We start from the raw sequence: 19,586 nt of genomic DNA on the forward strand, positions 1-19,586 counted from the left end.
AACATAAAAGGTGTGGCAATAATCAAATCACCATGGCCTGCAACTTGCAACCAACCTGCTGCAAAAACTCACTTGACATCCTTCAAATCGTCACAGAAACCACATATTGCTGTTAAAAAAACAATAAAGTACAACAACAATAGATGACTTCAAAAACTCTAGGAAGAAACATCCATGCAAACCATATCTCATCCTTCTACCAACACCACCAAGTGTTCAGTTGTGCCAAGTATGATCTCCTTTACCTCCCCAAATGAAAGCGTTAACAACACCCAACCAACATGGATGTAAGCTCTTGTAATCAAGGAAGATCAAACTCAATATCATTCCAAAACTAGGAACCATCTCCTCCAAGGAGATAGATTTGCCGAGTAGACCAAGAATGGGGACTAAGAATGCTCCTCGAGGATACACCAAGTCACAATGACTTTGTCTAGGAACAATCTCCTCTAGGTCCATATTGAACTCATGTCCATCACTAGGTGTAGGCTCCTCGGTCTTCTTGCTGAAACCTCTAAAGAGATACTGTCTCAACAAATGTTCTCTAATCCCAAGAGAACTCTAGCCTCACCGAAGTCTCTTAGCTTTCAAAAGCACCTCCATGGTCAATCGGCCAATGTGCTTGATACTAAGAGCTCTAACAAGACCAATGTCAAAACTTCCACTGCACATCTGCATTACCTAGGAACACAACATGAAAACTTGATCTTACATCTTCACAAATGAAGACCACATGCTCCAATGAGCATAACTTGTCAAGAGAGCCTGTATCATGCCAATGCGCTAATCTAGAATCAAGAGCCTACCATGACATCTAAGAATCAACATCTCCAATTACATGAAGATAACCACCTCTTAACAAAAAAATCACTACCAAATTAAAAACTCTCGCACTCAATGATATTATAACTTACAACTGCAATTTCTTTCCACATCTTGCAAATTTCCAATCAGCCTCAATGCCACAAACACTGAAAAGGAAATAGTGTAGTGTCTCCACACCATTTACTGAATGGGTCACCTCGGGATGGTACTTAAGACCATAGAGTTTCTTGGCTGGATTTTCTATAGCGGCCACAGCATTCTGCAGACTCGTTGCCACAATAGAGAACCCTTCAGGCAACCTGACCACCTCGCCCCCATGGCTCATCCACCCAGCCTGCCTCTCTTCTACAGAATCCCCATACAAACTGATCCCCTTCTGAACACGTATCTCCATTCTCCCATATTCCTGGCTCTCTGCGGACTTTACCTGACCCCCCATCATCTGCACCATCAACTGGAGACCATAGCAGATACCCAGTACAAAAATTTCATTGTGCAAGACATAGTCCCAGAATCCCTGGGGCAGAACGGGCGCTCCCTCCTGGTGCACGCTGTGAGGACCCCCTGATAAAATTATCACTGACGGCTTTGCCTCTGTGACTGCAGACAGAGGAGAAGTGCCAGATATATAAACGGAGCATATGGACATCTGCGGAATGCGCCGAGATGGGTGTACTGCGAGCCGAAATCCATGACCAAGACCACATTTTGTGAGGTGCTAGCTATACTCTCTACCTCCTTAGCCATGGCCGCCCTGCAAATAAAAACTGGAGAGACATTTGTGGAACTGCATAGATGCCCTGCAAGGACCAATCGATTGAATATAACAGCCGTAAATTCAATGAAATTCACAAATACACCAACACATGGAAACGTTGCTTTGGACATGGCTGCTGCCTCTGCTCTCTTCTTGGATCGGTAACTGGTCTGATATCAATTGTTAATTCAAAAGACAAATTAAGAACACACAAATTATGCACAACACAGTATTTAACGTGGTTCACCAATTTGGTTACATCCACCAGAAAGGCAGAGCAGAGATCTTATTATTATTGCAGCTTCTATACAAAGAAGTTTTTTCTCATATATATACAATAGCCTTCAAGGAAAGACGAAAAGACATAAATAAAAAGAGAAAATGAAGAGTTAGGCTTCACATCCCAACAGTTGAATCTTCTCACAACACTATCGCATGAAGATACTATAGGGAGCCAATGCTTACGTGAAGCTTCGAGAACTTTAAAAAGGATTAATAGGCTTTTTTTCACAGGAAAGCACGGCTCTCTTAATCAGTTTTCTAATCACTAACACATCATCGCATCATATTGTGATTCAATCTCAGTTTTAAGAAGATTTTTGTTTGTAAATGTATCAGTTTCTAAACAAAAGCAATAAATGTAAAAGAATGACCTCATTAAAACTAATAAAGAAAGAGTGGTATGAAATAAAGAAATAGAACTAATAAAGAAAGAGTGGTATGAAATAAAGAAATAGAACTGATGAAGACCAAACTAAAAATGGTATAACATATATATCATCATTTATGACTAAATTATCAATAGACTTACATTAAAAATAATTATCACTAATAAATATAGGGTTTACATTTTGTGATTTGTATTATGGATATATTACTCAAAATATATTTTACTATCCGCTTAATCAATGCACCCAAGTGCTAGTTTTATTATATATATAGTTCAATAATGAAGAAAACAAAAAGCCAATATAGACATGTTATTTAGAAGATTTAATGTCTTATTAGATTTTTTTAAAAAATTTTCATCCTATAAAGAACAAAAATATAGACATATTTCTTTTTAAAAGAATTAATTATTTCATATCAATAATTTTCAGATTGAAAAGTTCATTCAACCATCCAAAATGAACCAAAACAACATGTTCTCACCATTCAAAGGCTCTAAATTTTTTTATTTTTATAAGGTAGGTACTAAATATATTTTTTTATAGGTATTTCTGTTAAGATGAAGACCAACGGACATCATTGCCTTCCCTCCAAAACTGTGTCTCTTCAGTTTTTGGTGTAGTTGGAAGCTTATTTAAAGCTGCCGTTGTATCATTGTAAAATTTAATCGGTTGATATAATAAAAAGACCTTTGTTCTCAGTGTGGATGTAGGCTAAGTTTGCCTAACCACCATAAAATCTGGTGTTTAGTCTTTGTGCTTGTTTTTTTTTATCTTTTTTTTTTTTTTTCTTTTTTTTTTTTTTTTTTTTTTTTTTTTTTTTTTTTTCTGTAAACTGTATTTGTTTACCTTCTATCTTTTACAATTGGTATCATAGCTAGGTGCACAACTGTTTGGAAATTTGGTAATTGAATTTCTTGAAGATGGAGGATTTGAAGGTGCAGAATTTTTTTGGAAAGGATTTCGGGATATGGAAGATTCATATGCAATCTTTGTAGAGGAGAAAACTACAAAAGAAGTTTGGGACAAACTGATAAAAACATATGCTATGGTGTAAAGTCTTCATCATGAAGAAAATTTCTAAACTCAAGATGAAGGAAGGTTGCACAATGATGAACCATATTAATGAATTCAACACTTTGATTATCCAAGCAAATTCGGTTGGAATGACTCAAGACGATGAAAATAAAGCTGTTTTTCTCTTATGCTCTCTACCAAACAACTGGGATGGAGTTGTGACAGCCATAAGCATTATGACATCAAGCTCCAAGAAGTTGGCCTTTGATGAAGTTTCAACCACTCTTCTCTCCGGAGATTTAAGGAGGAAGAATGATGAGCCCTCATCTGGTGATGCTCTCACAATGGTGAGCACCGAAAATAGAGGAAGAAGCCAATATAGAGGCTGAAATAATAAATATCGGAGGTCCAAATCAGCTAGAAGATCGCAGTCTAGAGGAAGAGAAGGCAGTTGTTGGTTTTGTGGGAAGGTTGGTCATGTCAAGAAAGATTGTAGAAAGTACAAGAAGGCACAAGACAAAGTATTGGACAACGAAGAAAACATAGTCCATGATAAAGATGATGGGATTCTAGTACTAGCTACAACTAATACAAAATTTGATTCGTGGGTATTTGATTCCGACACCTCTTTTCATGCTTCCTCTTTCACGGATGCATTCACAAATTATCAAGAAGGCAATTTTGGAGAAGTATACTTGGGCGACAAAAAAGCTTGTAAAATCATTGGGAAAGGTGATGTTGTCTTGCATCTAGATGGAGGAGCCAAATTATTGCTCAAAGATGTTAGACATGTTCCTCAATTAAAGAGAAATCTAATTTCAGTCAGCCAATTATATACACAAGGCTTTAAAACCAAACTCACAGACACATGGAAAATAGCCACAGGTTCCTTAGCTATTGCAAAAGGAGACAAGACGGGTAATCTCTACATTGTGAAAACCATTGATGAGGTGGGAGTTGCTATGACACTTGTGGGAAGCGATGTAGCCCTTTGGCATCAATGGTTAGGTTACATGGGCAAGAAAGGCCTCGAGGTGATGCTCAACCGTGACCAACTTCCGGGTCTACAATCAGCAAATTTAGATTTTTGTGAACATTGTCTTCATGGGAAGCAAAGACGGGCCATCTTCTTGAAGAATGGACATGAGATGAAGACAACACCACTAGAATTGGTGCACTCAGATGTCTTCGGACCTACGGAGGTAACCTCTTATGGAGGTGCAAACTATTTTGTTACTTTCCTAGATGATTGTACTAGAAAAGTTTGGATTTATATGATGTCCCGTAAATCTGACGTGTTTTCAAAATTCAAAATTTTCAAAGCACTTGTTGAAAACCAAAGTGGTCACAAAATAAAGTGTTTAAAAACGGATGATGGAGGTGAATTTTATTCCTTGGAGTTTGATAACTTTTGTGCAAATCATGGCATTAGGAGAATTAAAATTGTCCCGTTCACCCCTCAAGAGAATGGGGCAATGGAAAGGCTCAAATGAACTATCCTTGAGAAAGCATGGTGCATGCACTCAAATGCTGGTTTAAGCAAGGAGTTTTGGGTTGAGGCTTGTAATATAGCTGTGTATCTAATCAACAAGAGTCCTTCATCACAGTTGAATTTCGGTATTCTGGAAGAGGAATGGTTAGGAAAACAAATTTCATATTCACACATCTGAGTTTTTGGATGTGAAGCCTATGTTCATGTCCCTAAAGAAAAGAGGACAAAGCTGGATTTTAAATCACAATGAGTAATCTTCGTAGGCTATGGCAAAGATCAATTTGGTTTTAGACTTTGGGATCCTGTTGGAAAGAAAATAGTCTGTAGTAGAGATGTTGTCTTTAATGAGACAATATTTCCAAGACTGGAGAAACATGACAATTCAAATAATGAATACATACATTTGCCAGATTTATGTAATAATGGTGATTTGCAAGATATTTGACACCCCCTGTTTCTCCTACCTCTATGTTATCTTCAATCCCCGCCTTTTCTTCATCCCAATCGATGATGGAGTTTTATCTAGATAATGGCACAGGAAGGGAAGTGATTTAAAAAATTAATCCCTACATAGCACAGGCTCAACACCCCAAGCATACACTCAATGGCACGATGATTGAAAACCATATAACTCATATTGCACAAAATTTACAAGATGGTATTTTGACTGACATTGTGGCAGGTTTGGGTGCCACACCAGCTGCTCCACATCCCTTTCTATGCACTCCCCAATGCTCTTCCCAGTCAGCGCAAACCATCCCACACCACCCCTTGGAACTGCAGTCATATATGCAGCCACATACTTGCTGTGATCCCACTCATAGAGGAAGCAATGGCAATTTTGTTCGAAATAATTCTTCTGTTCAAAATAATTCTTCTATTCATAACACTTCATCAGGTTTGGATACTACATAGTGGCATGATGGTTTGTCTTCAGTGCAGCAACAGTCTTTGTTCAATATGCAGCTTACAAGTTATTTCCCTGTCTGTGACTCAGAGCTTGGTATCCAGCAATGTTGACTCTCCAATTTGAAGTATTGACCAATATATGCACAAAAGTAGTGGTGATAATGGTCATAATGATGAAAACATCAGGGTGTAGAAAGGTGTTGTCTCCTTTGATAAAAGACATTCACCATCTGAAAAAGACCAAGAACATAGTGATGGGGATATAGGAGAAAAAGACCTAGCTGATGTTAAAATTGATTTAGGGAATGTCAGAAGATCAAGTAGACAGAGAAATATTCCATCCAAATTCTCTGATTATGAACTTCTCTTCGCTGAAGAGGCAGAGCCCACTTTATTGCTCTTTGAATATACAAAACCTTTAAATTTTCAAGCAGCTATGAAGGATGAAAATTGGGATAAATGGCAGGGTGCTATGCAAGAAGAAATGAGCTTGATTGAAGCTAATAACATATGGGATTTGGTTGTCCTTCCACCAAATCAAAAACCACTTAAGAACAAGTGGGTATATAAATTGAAAGAAGAAGGCGAAGGTAGGAAGCATTACAAAGCCAGATTGGTGGTAAAGGGTTATGCTCAAGAAAAGAGGATCGATTTCACTGAAATTTTCTCTCCAGTTGTGAAGATGACATCAATCCGAATTGTTTTAGGACTCGCAGTTGTATGGGACCTTGAGTTGGAACAACTTGATGTGAAGACAATGTTTCTACATGGAGACATTAATGAAGAATTGTACATGAATCAGCCTGAAGGCTTTGTGCAAAAAGGATAGGAACATCTCTATTGTCAACTAAAATGTAGCTTGTATGGGCTCAAACAAGCCCCGAGACAGTGGTATGTTAAGTTCAATTCTTTCATGATTGAACATAACTTCATAAGATGTAAATCTGATCCGTGTATCTACTACAAGAAACTTCCGAATGGTGAATTTGTCATTCTTCTTCTCTATGTTGATGATATGTTGGTAGATGGTACAAGTTCTAGAATTGTTGGTGAGTTCAAAACTAAATTGGCAAGTAAATTTGCTATGAAGGATTTAGGGGCAGCCAAGAAAATTCTTGGCATGATGATCACCCGAGATAGAGAGAAGAAGGAGATCACTTTGTCACAAAAGGAATACATTGACAAAGTAGTTGATCATTTTGGTATCGTTGATGCCAATATTGTTTCTACCCCACTTGCCACTCATTTTCAGTTATCTTGTGATTTGTGCCCAAAAACACAAGAAGACAAGGATTTCATGGAAGGAATTCCTTACAAATCAGCAGTTGGTATGGTTTCTACACGTCGCGACATTGCTCATGCGGTGGGAGTTGTGAGTAGATTCATGAGCAATCCCGAGAAGATTCATTGGGAAGCAATTAAGTGGATATTGAGGTACCTAAAAGGAACTTCAGATTATGCATTATGCTTTGGTGGCAACAATGTTCAGTTACAAGGTTTCACAGATTCGGATCTTGCCGGAGATTTAGACAAATGGAGGTCTACTACTGGTTAAATGATTTGGTTGCAACTATTGTTTGGTGAAATGAAGTACCAACAAAGCGATTATGTTATGTTTTGTGATATTCGCAACACCATTTTTATGGCTCATAACCATTCTTCTTAGCCACGTTCTAAACATATTGATGTGCATGCTTATTTTGTTCATCATATGGCTGAAGAAGGCAAGTTGAAGGTTGTTAAAATTGACACAAAAGTCAACCCAACATATATCTTTACTAAAAGTGTGTCCAAGGAGAAGTTCGAAAGTGCTAGGACTTCTCTTGGGCTCCTAAAGAAGAAGTAAATCAGAAGGAAGAGCAGGGGAATGACTGATCAATAGCAGCATCCGTTGGCTATCACATGGGAGATTGTTAAGATGAAGACCAACGGGCATCATTGCCTTCTCTCCAAAACTGTCTCTTTAGTTTCCGATGTAGTTGGAAGCATATTTTAAGCTACTGTTGTATCATTGTAAAATTTAATCGGTTGATATAATTAAAAAACCTCTGTTCTTAGTGTGGATGTAGGCTAAGTTTGCCCAACCACGATAAAATTTGGTGTTTAGTCTTTGTGCTCTGTTTTTCACCTTTTTTTAATTTCTGCAAACTGTATTTGTTTATCTTCTATCTTTTACAATTTCAACCATTATTACAACCCTTGTTGATAGACGATTGAAATGCACCTAGTTGCAGAGCTTCGGGGAATAGAAAACATCATACTCTAATTGTTTGAAATTGACTGCATTTTTTTACAGACTCGAAATACATTTACATTGACTTTATCTGCAAACATACATTAAACTAAACCGGGTGATTGAGATCAATCATTGATGACTAGTGTTGGATCGACTTGTTCAATTAAACCATAAGAAAAATTTGTAAAGGCATCAAGGCTTAAGGTAGAAATTCTAAATCACATGATGCACAAGTTGGAATTTTTATATCTTTCTCATGTGTTAATACATTTTAAAATTAAATAATTATAATTGTATTATATTTTATTTGAAAAATATAAATGTATAAAAAATAAATTAAGTTTGATCATTATTAATATTCTTATCATCTTATTTTTCTAATACTCAAAATTTTGACTTATATCATTATTAACATACATATATGAAATAATATATATGAAGTATTGTGATAGATATTTTTTTGAGACATATATACATACGCAATAATTGTAGTGCAGCATGCAAGACATTAAATTAATTAGGGGTTTATCAATTAGGCTTAGATTAGGGATAGGGTCAAGGTTAGGTTGTGTTTATGGTTATGGTTATGCTAGGGTTAGGGGTTACATTCAATATGGGGTTCAATAAAAGTTAGGATTAATTTTAGGAACAGGTTATTGTTAGTGTTAGATTAAGGTTATGGGTAAGATTAGGTTAATGTTAGGCTATGACTAGAGTTACTATTCTAGAATAAAGGTTGGGATTAGGGTAGGGGTATAATTAGAGTCAATTATAAGGTTAGGGTTGAAGTTGAGGTTGAATTAGGATTTAAGTTAGTAGTACAATTCAATTAGGATTAGGGTTAGTTTTAGGATTCAAATAGAGTTAAGGTTTAAGGATAAAGTATGGTGTTAGAGAGCTAAGATTAGGGTTGATAATGAAATTTTTCTTTGTCTCTTTGTTTTATATGTTTGGGAATGCTTTCAAAAATAGGGTTTCATAAAATGGATGAACACTTGGATGATAAATGCTTTAGAGGATAAATAGATCAAATATTTTCCAATTCAGAATATGGAATTATTTTGATAGATTGAACAAGTTTAAAGAGGTTTTGAATTACAATTTCAAAAGAAGAAATCTTATTGAAGAAGCCCCACTCATTCCTCTATAATATAATTGAATTTGTCTGGATCTACAAAGTAGTAATTTTGGTTTGTAAAATTTGAATAATTAAATATAAACCTTGTTTCCTAACAAAAATGTACTCAATTGCAAATCTCTAGAATTGTATCAAAAATAAGAAAATATATTGAATATAAAATGTCTAAAGTGGACAATATTTGTATTACTATCAATGTATTTACCAATGGACAGTTGTTAAGTCTAAATAGTGAAAATGAAAGAAAAAAACTAGCAAAGAGTGGAGTCACTAGAATGCCTTTCTAATTTTAGAAGTAGAATAGAAAATCTCATCTAAACTAGAATGGTTGGTTGAATCATTCATTCATGACTAATGTTGTATTGACTTTCTTAGTTTAAAAATAAGCAATTGCAAAGACAACAAATTGCATGATCCATAAATTATTTTTTTATATCTTTTTTCAAATGTCAATATATTTAAAAAGTGAAAATAATAGTTAACAACATATTTTTAATTGAATAATAAATATGAATGTCTAAAGTAAAATAATTTTGATCATTATTAATTTTTTAAATATTTTATTTAAATAATCTATACAATTTAAAGATTTAATTTTTTAAAAAAATTTTAAAATCTTTAAATGATGATTGTTTTCTAAAATATGAATAAGATGAATTTGTCTAAATTAAGAGATCTCAATAGCTTCTTGAATAAAACAACTTTATTACCTTCTCTTAAATTCACATCTTTTTCACTATGTTTATCACCCTCACACAATAATTTTCAACCATTTTATTATATTTTATTTTGAAATTATTAAAATTATTTTTTAGGGTTTGAAGATTTGCATCCATTACCTAATTTGTATCTTTATTTGAACCTTAATCCATTCTCCATTTTAAATGTTGCAATTTATAATCTTTAAACAAATGCTTAGACCTATTGTACACTAATATAATGAAATGATTGAGCACTTTTACCTCTTCTTTCTTCTCTACCTTAAATTTTGTATTGAATTAATAAATTCAACATACCAACTTGCTACTATATTCCACAATCCTTTCCATATTAATACCCTTTTCATCTTCCACCAATCAATGTTTGACCTTTAAACTATATAATTTCTAGAATACATATATTAAATAATATATAAATTATTGGATAAATATCCTTCTGAGGTACCTATTATTTTTTAGGGTTGGGGTGCAATGTGCAAGACATTAAATGAATTAGGGATTTATCAATTAGGCTTAGCTTACGGATAGGGTTAAGGTTAGGATAGGTTTATGATTGAGGTTATGTTAGGGATATGTTCAATTAAAGTTAGGGTTAATTTTTTTGGTAAAGTTATCATTAAGGTTCAATTAAGGTTAGATTTGGTTAAGATTAAATTAGGGTTAGAGTTATTGTTGCGAAGTCATTAGAGTTACTATTCTAAGAAAACAAGTTGAGTTTAGGGTGTCAATTTTAGGGTTAGGGTTAAGATTGAATTAGGATTTAAGTTAGCATTGCAATTCATTCATGATTCAAATAGGATTAGGATCAGTGTTAGGATTTAAGAAAGATTCTATAATAGTATTAATATTTTTGAAAGTGTGAAATCTTCTTCTTGGGAGACAAAGTTTGCCAACCGTTTTAGAGTTTTAGGTTCTAAAATGCTTTCAGAAATAAAGAATTAATTTCTACTATGTCGGCCTGAGAAATATTGTAGAAGTTTCTAGAAGTGTCTATGTGATGGGTTATGTAAATATATTTTAATTTTTGTATTTGTGAGCTCTTTCATTTATAGGTTCTAGAGTTTTCTTATTGTCTCTATATAAAGGCATTTTGTAAATCATTTTTCATGCAAGCAATACAAAAATATGTTTTATTGTATGTTGTAGCACATTGCTGTTGATTGTTTTTCTTCTGTCTCTGCCCACCTACAATAGAATGGATGAGCAATTGGATGATAAATGCTTGGAAGAAAAAATAGATCAAATATTTTCCAATTCAGAACATAAAATTCTTTTAGATAGATTGAACGAGTTAGAAGAGGTTTTGAATTACAAATTCAACAAAAGAAATCTTATTGAAGAAGCCCTCACTCATTCCTCTGTAATTCTAAATTTTAGTACAGAATTGGAATTGTTGGGTTTGAATGAGTGTGAGATCTCTAAACATTTGAAAAGTAGGGGCCTCTGTTCATATGAGCGCTTGGAGTTTTTGGGAGATGCCATTTTGGGTCAATTGGTTTCAGTTTATCTGTATAACACTCACCCAGACATGAAACCAGGCATATTGACCCGCTTGCGGTCTGCAAATGTTAGAAATGAAACACTGGCTCATGTGGCGGTGAAGCATGGATTTTTTAGTTACCTTCGTTTTGAATCCACAGATCTGAAAGAATCTGTAAGATTATTTTCTATGGCCCTTCTATCTTTTTTAAAAAAATTATTAGTTATATGAGAAGTAATCTACAATGACAAAATTATAGGAGCTCAGTACATCCGTCACACTTTTTGAATTTTTAGATCGAGAAGTTCACTCCAATTGCAAAAAATGAAGTAAAACATCATCGTTCTTACCATTCAAACGCTCCTAAAGCTCTTGCTGATATAGTGGAATCCATCGCTGGTGCAGTCTTTGTAGATAGTGGAAATTCTGTAGACAAAGTTTGGAAGGTACTAACATGTAATTCTAAAACTTCTATTTGATTTTTTTATATGATATTTGTAAGAAAGGTACTAAATGTATTTTTTATAGGTATTTGAGCCATTGTTACAACCATTAGTTGGTCCAGAGACACTTGAGAGACACCCAGTTGCAGAGCTTCAGGAATTGTGTCAAAAGGAGGGGAAATCTATTGAGTACTTCACTTATATAGTGGACAATCTTTTGGAAACTGTGGATGTATTTATAGATGGGGAGTTGATGGGCAGTGGAGAAAATGAAATAAAAAAATTGGCAAAGAGAGTAGCCGCTAGAGATGCCTTTCTCAATTTAAAAGTAGAAAAGAGAAAACCATTGTTACAACCATTAGTTGATCCAAAGACATTTGAGAGGCACCCAGTTGCAGAGCTTCAGGAATTATGTCAAAGGGAGGGGAAATCTATTGAGTACTTCAGTTATATAGTGGACAGTCTTTTGGTAACTGTGGATGTATTTATTGATGGGGAGTTGGTGGCAAGTGGAGAAAATGAAATAAAGGAATTGGCAAAGACAGCAGCCGTTAGAAATGCCTTTCTCAATTTAAAAGTAAATAAACAAAATCTTCTCTAATTGTTTGATTTTGATAACACAATTTTGGCAATTGAAAGACCTAGTTCAATGGTTAATCCAGAAGTTCTCAATGAGAACTTTATCGAATTTGTGCACTACTTCTTTTTATCATCCTGTTCGAAAGATTGATGCTCCTCTTCAAGTCACTCCACTCCAGATGACACTGGTCCCAGTAACCTGCTACATACTGATTTTGGGTGGGTCTTTTTTGATGTTGAGGTTTTGCTATATACAGATTTTGGGTTAGTTTTTCTGGTCTCTGCAATGTATTAGCTGCATATGGATGGGGTCCCTGGGGTCTTTACTGATCAAGAGTATATTGTAAACAACTATTTTGTTATTAATACAATATTTCAGTGATAGTTGTCATTTTTATGTTTTTTTTTTTAAATTGGCTGTATTTTATTACAGAGGCTAGAGATCCATTTACATTGACTTTATTGGCAAACATACTTAAACTAAATTGGGTGGTTGAGAATCATTCATTCATGACTGGTTGGGAATCATTTTATTAATTTTGTTTTTAATATTTCAGTATTTTATTCTAGATCATTTATATAATTTGAGTTTTCATCATAGAGAAGTAGAGATCTAATCAATAATGAAGTTTTGGTTGACGTTTCCATGTGCAAAAAGTAATTAATTTATAACGCTTGACTTTATTTTATCTCTATCATTATCACTATTTGCTTGCATATCAAATAGTATAGGTTTTGGGAAATGCATGAAAGTATCTATAGCTTTTTCACCGAATCTTTTCTGCTATCTTCATAGTGTTCAATAGTTGCTATCGGTTGCATTTACAAGCAATGAGAAATATTAGAATCCAGAACTACTATGCAGATTTCTGACTTTTCCATCTCATTTATATATTATATCTTATACAAAGACAATGACTAAAACTTCTGTACAATTTTCTAATTTTTTAAGTCAGAATAGAGTCGAATAAATGACTGAATGGAACAAGTTTTGTCAATCCTATCTGCAGTTAGAATAGGAAACTTAAAGTATTGAAATCAAGCACCGAAAGATAATTTTTCTTTAATGTATTGAGTGATAGTGATGTAAACTGCCAAAACATTCAAAAACCTAACAATGTCTAGATTTCCTAACCATCGCGGGACATTGTGGCAAACTTTTATTTTCAGAAGGATTTGCTAGATATTGATTTTTTTCCAGATGGTTGTTTGTTCATTGTGGACGACTTTGTTAGAGTTTTTGACAAATGTGTATTCTGAAGAGTATTAATTCTCATTTTTCTAAGGATTTGAAAAATTTATTAGTAATCAGGTACTTTGTTGAATTTTTGTGAGAACATGCTATTTTTCCGTTGTGAAAGACTCTGAAATTGCTTGCAGATCTACTAGCCCTAGCTCAGAATATGCTGGTGCTAGCCCTCGATCAGAATCATTGGCTACTACGTATCCAAACGTTCTCCCTTCCGGTGTCCGTCGCAGAGACAAATCTTACATAGGAATCATAATAGGTAAACAATCGAAACAAAGTTAAACTCAATGAAAAGAAAATAAAACTAAAATTTGAAATGAAATCTAAACTATTAATGCTGAGAAAGATGTGTAGAGAAAATCATTAAAATGGATTCAAAGTTAGCATTTGTTTGAAGACATTCAGCTTCAGAGGTATCTAAAATCCCATTCCTAATATCAATTTGTGTACAAATATATATCTTACAAAATTGACACTGAAATGATTTAATGTTCTGTTTTGGTGAGCTGAGAAGTTGTGGCATCTAAGGCACTCTAACTTTTCAATTTCACCTCCAGCTTTAAACTCGTTCACTTGTTTTTGGGCAAGCACAGCAGCTATAAATCATTCAAATCTAAAATTCCCTTTTGTGTGCTTCTGCACTGAGCACCGTACAGATTTGCAGGCTTTTCCTGAAAACTTTCTTCCTGTTAACAAAGTAATTTCATTTACATTGTTTTAATTATTGGAATGTGTAAGCCCAACCATCGATGCAAAGTTACAGCAGTAATTATTGAAGATTTCCAAACTTTCATTTATGAACCTTATCTTATTTATTCACTGTCATATCTGCAGATATCGCATGCTATTATGTGATTTAATAATTGTTTCAATCTCTCCACCATGTGCACTCAGATTTCTATATATGTCTGAGTTTGTATTTGTTTTGTACTCTTTCAAGAGTACAAATCTGTAGAATTGTATGAAGTTGTATGAAGTCTGTGAGAAGGTGTAATGTTTCTATCTATGTTTTGATACTTTTGAGTATGAGCAGAAGCTCAGTGAAGGTGTTTGTGTGAAGAGATGAAGTTCAAACAATCCATTTAGTATTTTATTTTCGATCAATATAAATTATTTGTTTGTTTTATTTGTGTTCTTTTTCATTCCATCAATTGATATCAGAGCCCAGGGTTTACCAGTAGCAGGGAGCCAGAATAGTCTGAGGGAGTGTACACCAGAAGAATCTGGTGTGAGTGTTGACCTAACTGTTCAAGAAAGAATCGTCACATAGAAGGCTGTTGCTGATGATGTGTTACTCGAAAAGGAGTCACCAAAGAAGATTGCAGAAAATGTAGTAGAGTTTCTGTTCAACAGACTCATTAAGTTTGCAGTCTTTAGAAAAGGATGCAGTAAGTTTGAAGATTAGAAGATCTTGAAGAGATTGTATGTCATATGAGAAGTTGAAGAGACCGTATGTTGTATGAGAAGTTGAAGCTATTTGCATCAAAGTTTTTCCATTTCCAAAATCAGATAGCCATTGTCAACAAAGGAAGACAGATCATAGAAGTCTTAGACTGCAAGGAGAAGAACATGTGCAGCCATAATCTAAGTTGCCCTTGTTATAGAGAAACTACTAGAGAGAGGTCAAACAAAATGAAAGCAAAGTGAAATAAAACATTTAGTCGCCGCCCAAGGGAGAATTTGCAGCCTTCAGGAACACAATAAGAGTTGCTGCTTTAAGAGGAGAATAGAGTTGCAATTGCCAGTTTGAAAGTCTGAACAAATCACCAAGGAAGAAAAAATCATCGAAGTATACAGTTGCAACTGTTGGATGACAGGTTTGTTGTTTTCATGTTTAAGTTTGAAGAGCTGTATGGAAGATTAGAGGAGAATACCAGTAATTAAGAAAAGATAAACAGATTTATGTAAGTAATGTACCAGGTCAGTAGAGCCCACTAAAGCTAGGACAGTGTAACTCTAAAGAATGTGTTGAAAAAAAACAAGTGTATTACACTTAAACCTAAAATGGACTGGTAAGCATCCTAACAGAATCTTAGGAATTTCTTAGGTTTGGATCTCTAAACTAAAAGATTTTAGATATTTTAGATCTGAAACAGCAGTAAAAAATGTCAAGAAGGAAATTGAAATTGATAATTGTAATTAAGAGGGAGTGCTGGAATGTGTAATCCCAACCACCTATGCAAAGTTACAATGGAAATGTGAAGAAGGAAATTGAAATTGATAATTGTAATTAAGAGGGAGTGCTGGAATGTGTAATCCCAACCACCTATGCAAAGTTACAATGGTCATTATATATTCAGACAAGCTAGATTTGTAGACTTTCATTTATGAACCTTATCTTATCTATCAACTGTCATATCTGCAGATATCAAATGCTATGAGTGATTTGACAGTTGTTTCAATCTCTCCACCATGTGCACTCATATTTCTATATAATGTCCGAGTTTATATTTTTTTTAACTCTTTCAAAGGTTCATCTCTGTAGAGCTGTATGAAATTTGCCAGGTGGTGTGGTTAATCTCTGTGAGCTGTAATGTTTATATTTATGTTATGGTGGTGTGGTTAATCTCTGTGAGGTGTAATGTTTATATTTATGTTATGGTATTTGTAAGTATGAGAAGAAGATCAGTCAAGGTGTTTGTGTGAATAGCTGAACCTCAAACAAGAATATTTTGCTCTTTGAAAAGTAGGGATAATGATAGGAGGGAATATGATAGGAGGCTTGACACTAGAATTTGTATTATTTAACATTTTTAAAATTAAGAATACAAATTGCTAAAATCAATGAAGACAACTTTAAAATTGTATATTTAGTTAGGGGTGTTTGCAGTATAGTTGAGAAGTATGAAGAGTTTATGTTTGTAGTAGGTAGAAATGGATGAGGATTAGGTAGAATAATGAGGAGGGATTTCGGTATACTCCATAGATGGGTTTAAAGAAATGAGTATACTTTCAAAATGGATGGGAGGACTAGAGGATGAAGGATGAAAGTAAAAATTAGAGGATGGATGTAAATCATGTTCTAGTGGTATAAACAACCTTGATGTTGTATTACTTGGTATTATGCACCAAGGTATAAGGAACCAAAATGATAATGTATGAAACTACATGATTGAAAAAATCGAAAATAAAAATATACCTTATGATACCATGATGATGTTATGGCAATAGAGTGAAGGACCATGGCAAGTGAAATCAATGATAACACACACTTGAGAAACAAACAAGCATGGACAACAAGACAAAATAAAACTAGGATTATGTCCTTAGTCAAGCTAAAAGTTGATTGGGCATTTGATTAATTTTTAATGATGAGGATAGAAAATCTAATGATAAAAATATATTCTCAAGGAATAAATTTGATGTATTTCTATGATGATAATTAGATTTAGGTGGAATGATGGATTATGTGGTGATTGGATCAACATTGATGTCCATTCTTTGGGGTGATGTGCTGGATTATAAAATTAGATTTATAAATTTTGTTTACGTTGAGTAGATTAGACTCAGAAATGGAGAGAGGATAAATGGATTAGATTAGATTGAATTGTATGGATGATTAAGGAGAAGGGAATGCATGGGATATGATGACCTGGATAGTGGAATAAATGGAAATTGTAGCATTGTAAATTGTCATCAGGCTAATTTACACCTCATAATTATGCCCCTAATTTAGAGTGTCTACTCGCCATCTCCTATCTGGGTCTATTCAGTGCCTTAACTCCAACTTTTATGCCTCATACACCTACTAAATGATTCCTTGGAGAGGTTTACTCCTTCATAAGCCTAAATTCTGGTCCCTGATTGAGGAGGACTAGGGTGCTAGCCCTAGTCTTGGACCAGAGTTCCTAGTACCTTGGTCCCCCTCATTTGGACCCAATTTTTAAGAGAAGTTTGGGACCTATATCTCGATGGGAAATTAAGTTAGTGGCTCAATATGATCGTTGGAGGTCGGCCTAATTGGTAAATTGACCTAGTATCTTATTTATAAAGACATTAATCAATCTTAAGAAATATAAGTCTTCATGTTCAAGGAATCAATCATTCAAGCATTGAAGTGTTCATCAACAAGCATTTCTAGATATCTTCAAGGCTGCATTTCCTTCATTCAACCATTATGGAGCAAATGTTTTCATCGTTATTAGTCGTTGCAGATCTAAGGTATATCCTTCCATTAGTTATTTTAGCATTGCAATATTTTAGTCAAGGTTAATTCCTGAATTGGGGTTTGACTTAGGAAAATCCCTCTTTTCCAACCTATTTCCCCTTCTTTTTGCTTGTATGAAGTAGGTATTTAGTTACAATCTTTAGGATAAGCTTTATTTACAGCGACGAATCAATTCCCCATCGGAGTGCGAAAAGTATGAAGGACTAGAGCAATCTTTATTAGATCCAGGTTTGTGGCTTAATTTGATGACTGCATCTCATTGTTTATACATAATTACATCAATTTTAGCCTGTTTACCCTAATTTGAGCATCTTCAATAAATCAATTCAACTCAAGGGAAAGAAGAGGTACATTCACAACCCCCTAGAATTAGATCACCATCCAGACTTCTTAGGTTTAGATCTATCTAATTCCCCATCTTTTCCTAATGTATTGGTCCTTAAGTAAAAACTAGTGGTTTTACCACATCTAATGGTGGAAACCCTAATTTTTCACCATTACATTTTGGTGAACTCAGCTCTTTACACCCCTAATTCTTATTTATGTTCTCATATCTAAATGTTTATGCAATTTAAAATTTAAATTTACATTCACAAGTTTAGTTTTCAATTGAATTTCAAATATTTAAAGGATAAATAAAGAAAAACCCTAATTTTAAATTCTAAAATTGAGCTTGGGTTGTCTAATTTGGGTCAATCATTTCAGATCTAATTATTCTTTTAATTTAAATTCAAAACTTCCCTCCTAGATCCCATTTTCAAATTGAATTACATAAATTTAGTGGTTAAATTTACAAAAACCTAATTTATAATTCTAAAATTTATTTGAGGGTTGCATAATTTTTCTAATCCATTTTTAGATTTGATTTTTATGATATGTTATGCTATGATTTAGGGGCTTTTATTTTTCAAATTCACAAATCAAATTTCTTAATTAATTGGTTAATCAATCACTTTCACAAAATTTTGCATTGTTTAATCACAATTTTCAAATTTGAAATTCAAAATTTCCCTCCTTTATTTAATTTTCCATGCATTTATTGAGTGAACATTACTTTGGATACATGACATATGAATTTATTTTTTGATCATAAGTGAATATGGAGTTTTTAACTTATTTTCCTAGTTCAATTTCAAGTTACATTAAAGATGTCCATGATGTTACTTTTCATGCATATGATGATAATTTAGTGCCACCTTTCATTCATAGCTATGATCTACCCTCTCCTAAAATTAATCTCATTAATGAGAGAACATTGGTTCGAAAAGAGAATATGGACACTTCTTTAAAAGATCTCCATCCTAAGGATGAATCTTAGGAGAATTGTGTTCCTTCTTCTCCTAAAAAGTACCTCGCACACAAGGATTATTTGGTGCAAGAGGATAATAATGCAGCTACTTTTCCTTATGTTTGTTGAGAAGTCTAATTCCCATCTTTTCCTAATGTATTGGTCCTTAAGTAAAAACTAGTGGTTTTACCACATCTAATGGTGGAAACCCTAATTTTTCACCATTACATTTTGGTGAACTTGGCTCTTTACACTCCTAATTCTTATTTATGTTCTCATATCTAAATGTTTATGCAATTTAAAATTCAAATTTACATTCACAAGTTTAGTTTTCAATTGAATTTCAAATATTTAAAGGATAAATAAAGAAAAACCCTAATTTTAAATTCTAAAATTGAGCTTGGGTTGTCTAATTTGGGTCAATCATTTCAGATCTGATTATTCTTTTAATTTAAATTCAAAACTTCCCTCCTAGATCCCATTTTCAAATTGAATTACATAAATTTAGTGGTTAAATTTACAAAAACCCTAATTTATAATTCTAAAATTTATTTGAGGGTTGCATAATTTTTTAAATCCATTTTTAGATTTGATTTTTATGATATGTTATGCTATGAT

At 33.8% G+C, this 19,586-nt stretch overlaps 1 protein-coding gene across 1 annotated transcript; it reads right to left on the reverse strand.

The window, feature by feature from the left end:
• Window positions 1-910: 910 nt before the first annotated feature.
• LOC131068406 (uncharacterized) lies at window positions 911-1,474 on the reverse strand. Its single transcript, XM_059217618.1, has one exon. It carries the CDS (start codon window positions 1,472-1,474, stop codon window positions 911-913), a length of 564 nt encoding a protein of 187 aa, XP_059073601.1.
• Window positions 1,475-19,586: the final 18,112 nt, after the last annotated feature.

This window comes from Cryptomeria japonica, chromosome 3 (assembly GCF_030272615.1).
Source record: "Cryptomeria japonica chromosome 3, Sugi_1.0, whole genome shotgun sequence".
NCBI lineage: Eukaryota > Viridiplantae > Streptophyta > Pinopsida > Cupressales > Cupressaceae > Cryptomeria > Cryptomeria japonica.

What these genes read in the sequence shown, in the direction of transcription:
- LOC131068406 (XM_059217618.1), bottom strand. Translation starts at nt 1,474, where the DNA reads ATGTCCATATGCTCCGTTTATATATCTGGCACTTCTCCTCTGTCTGCA.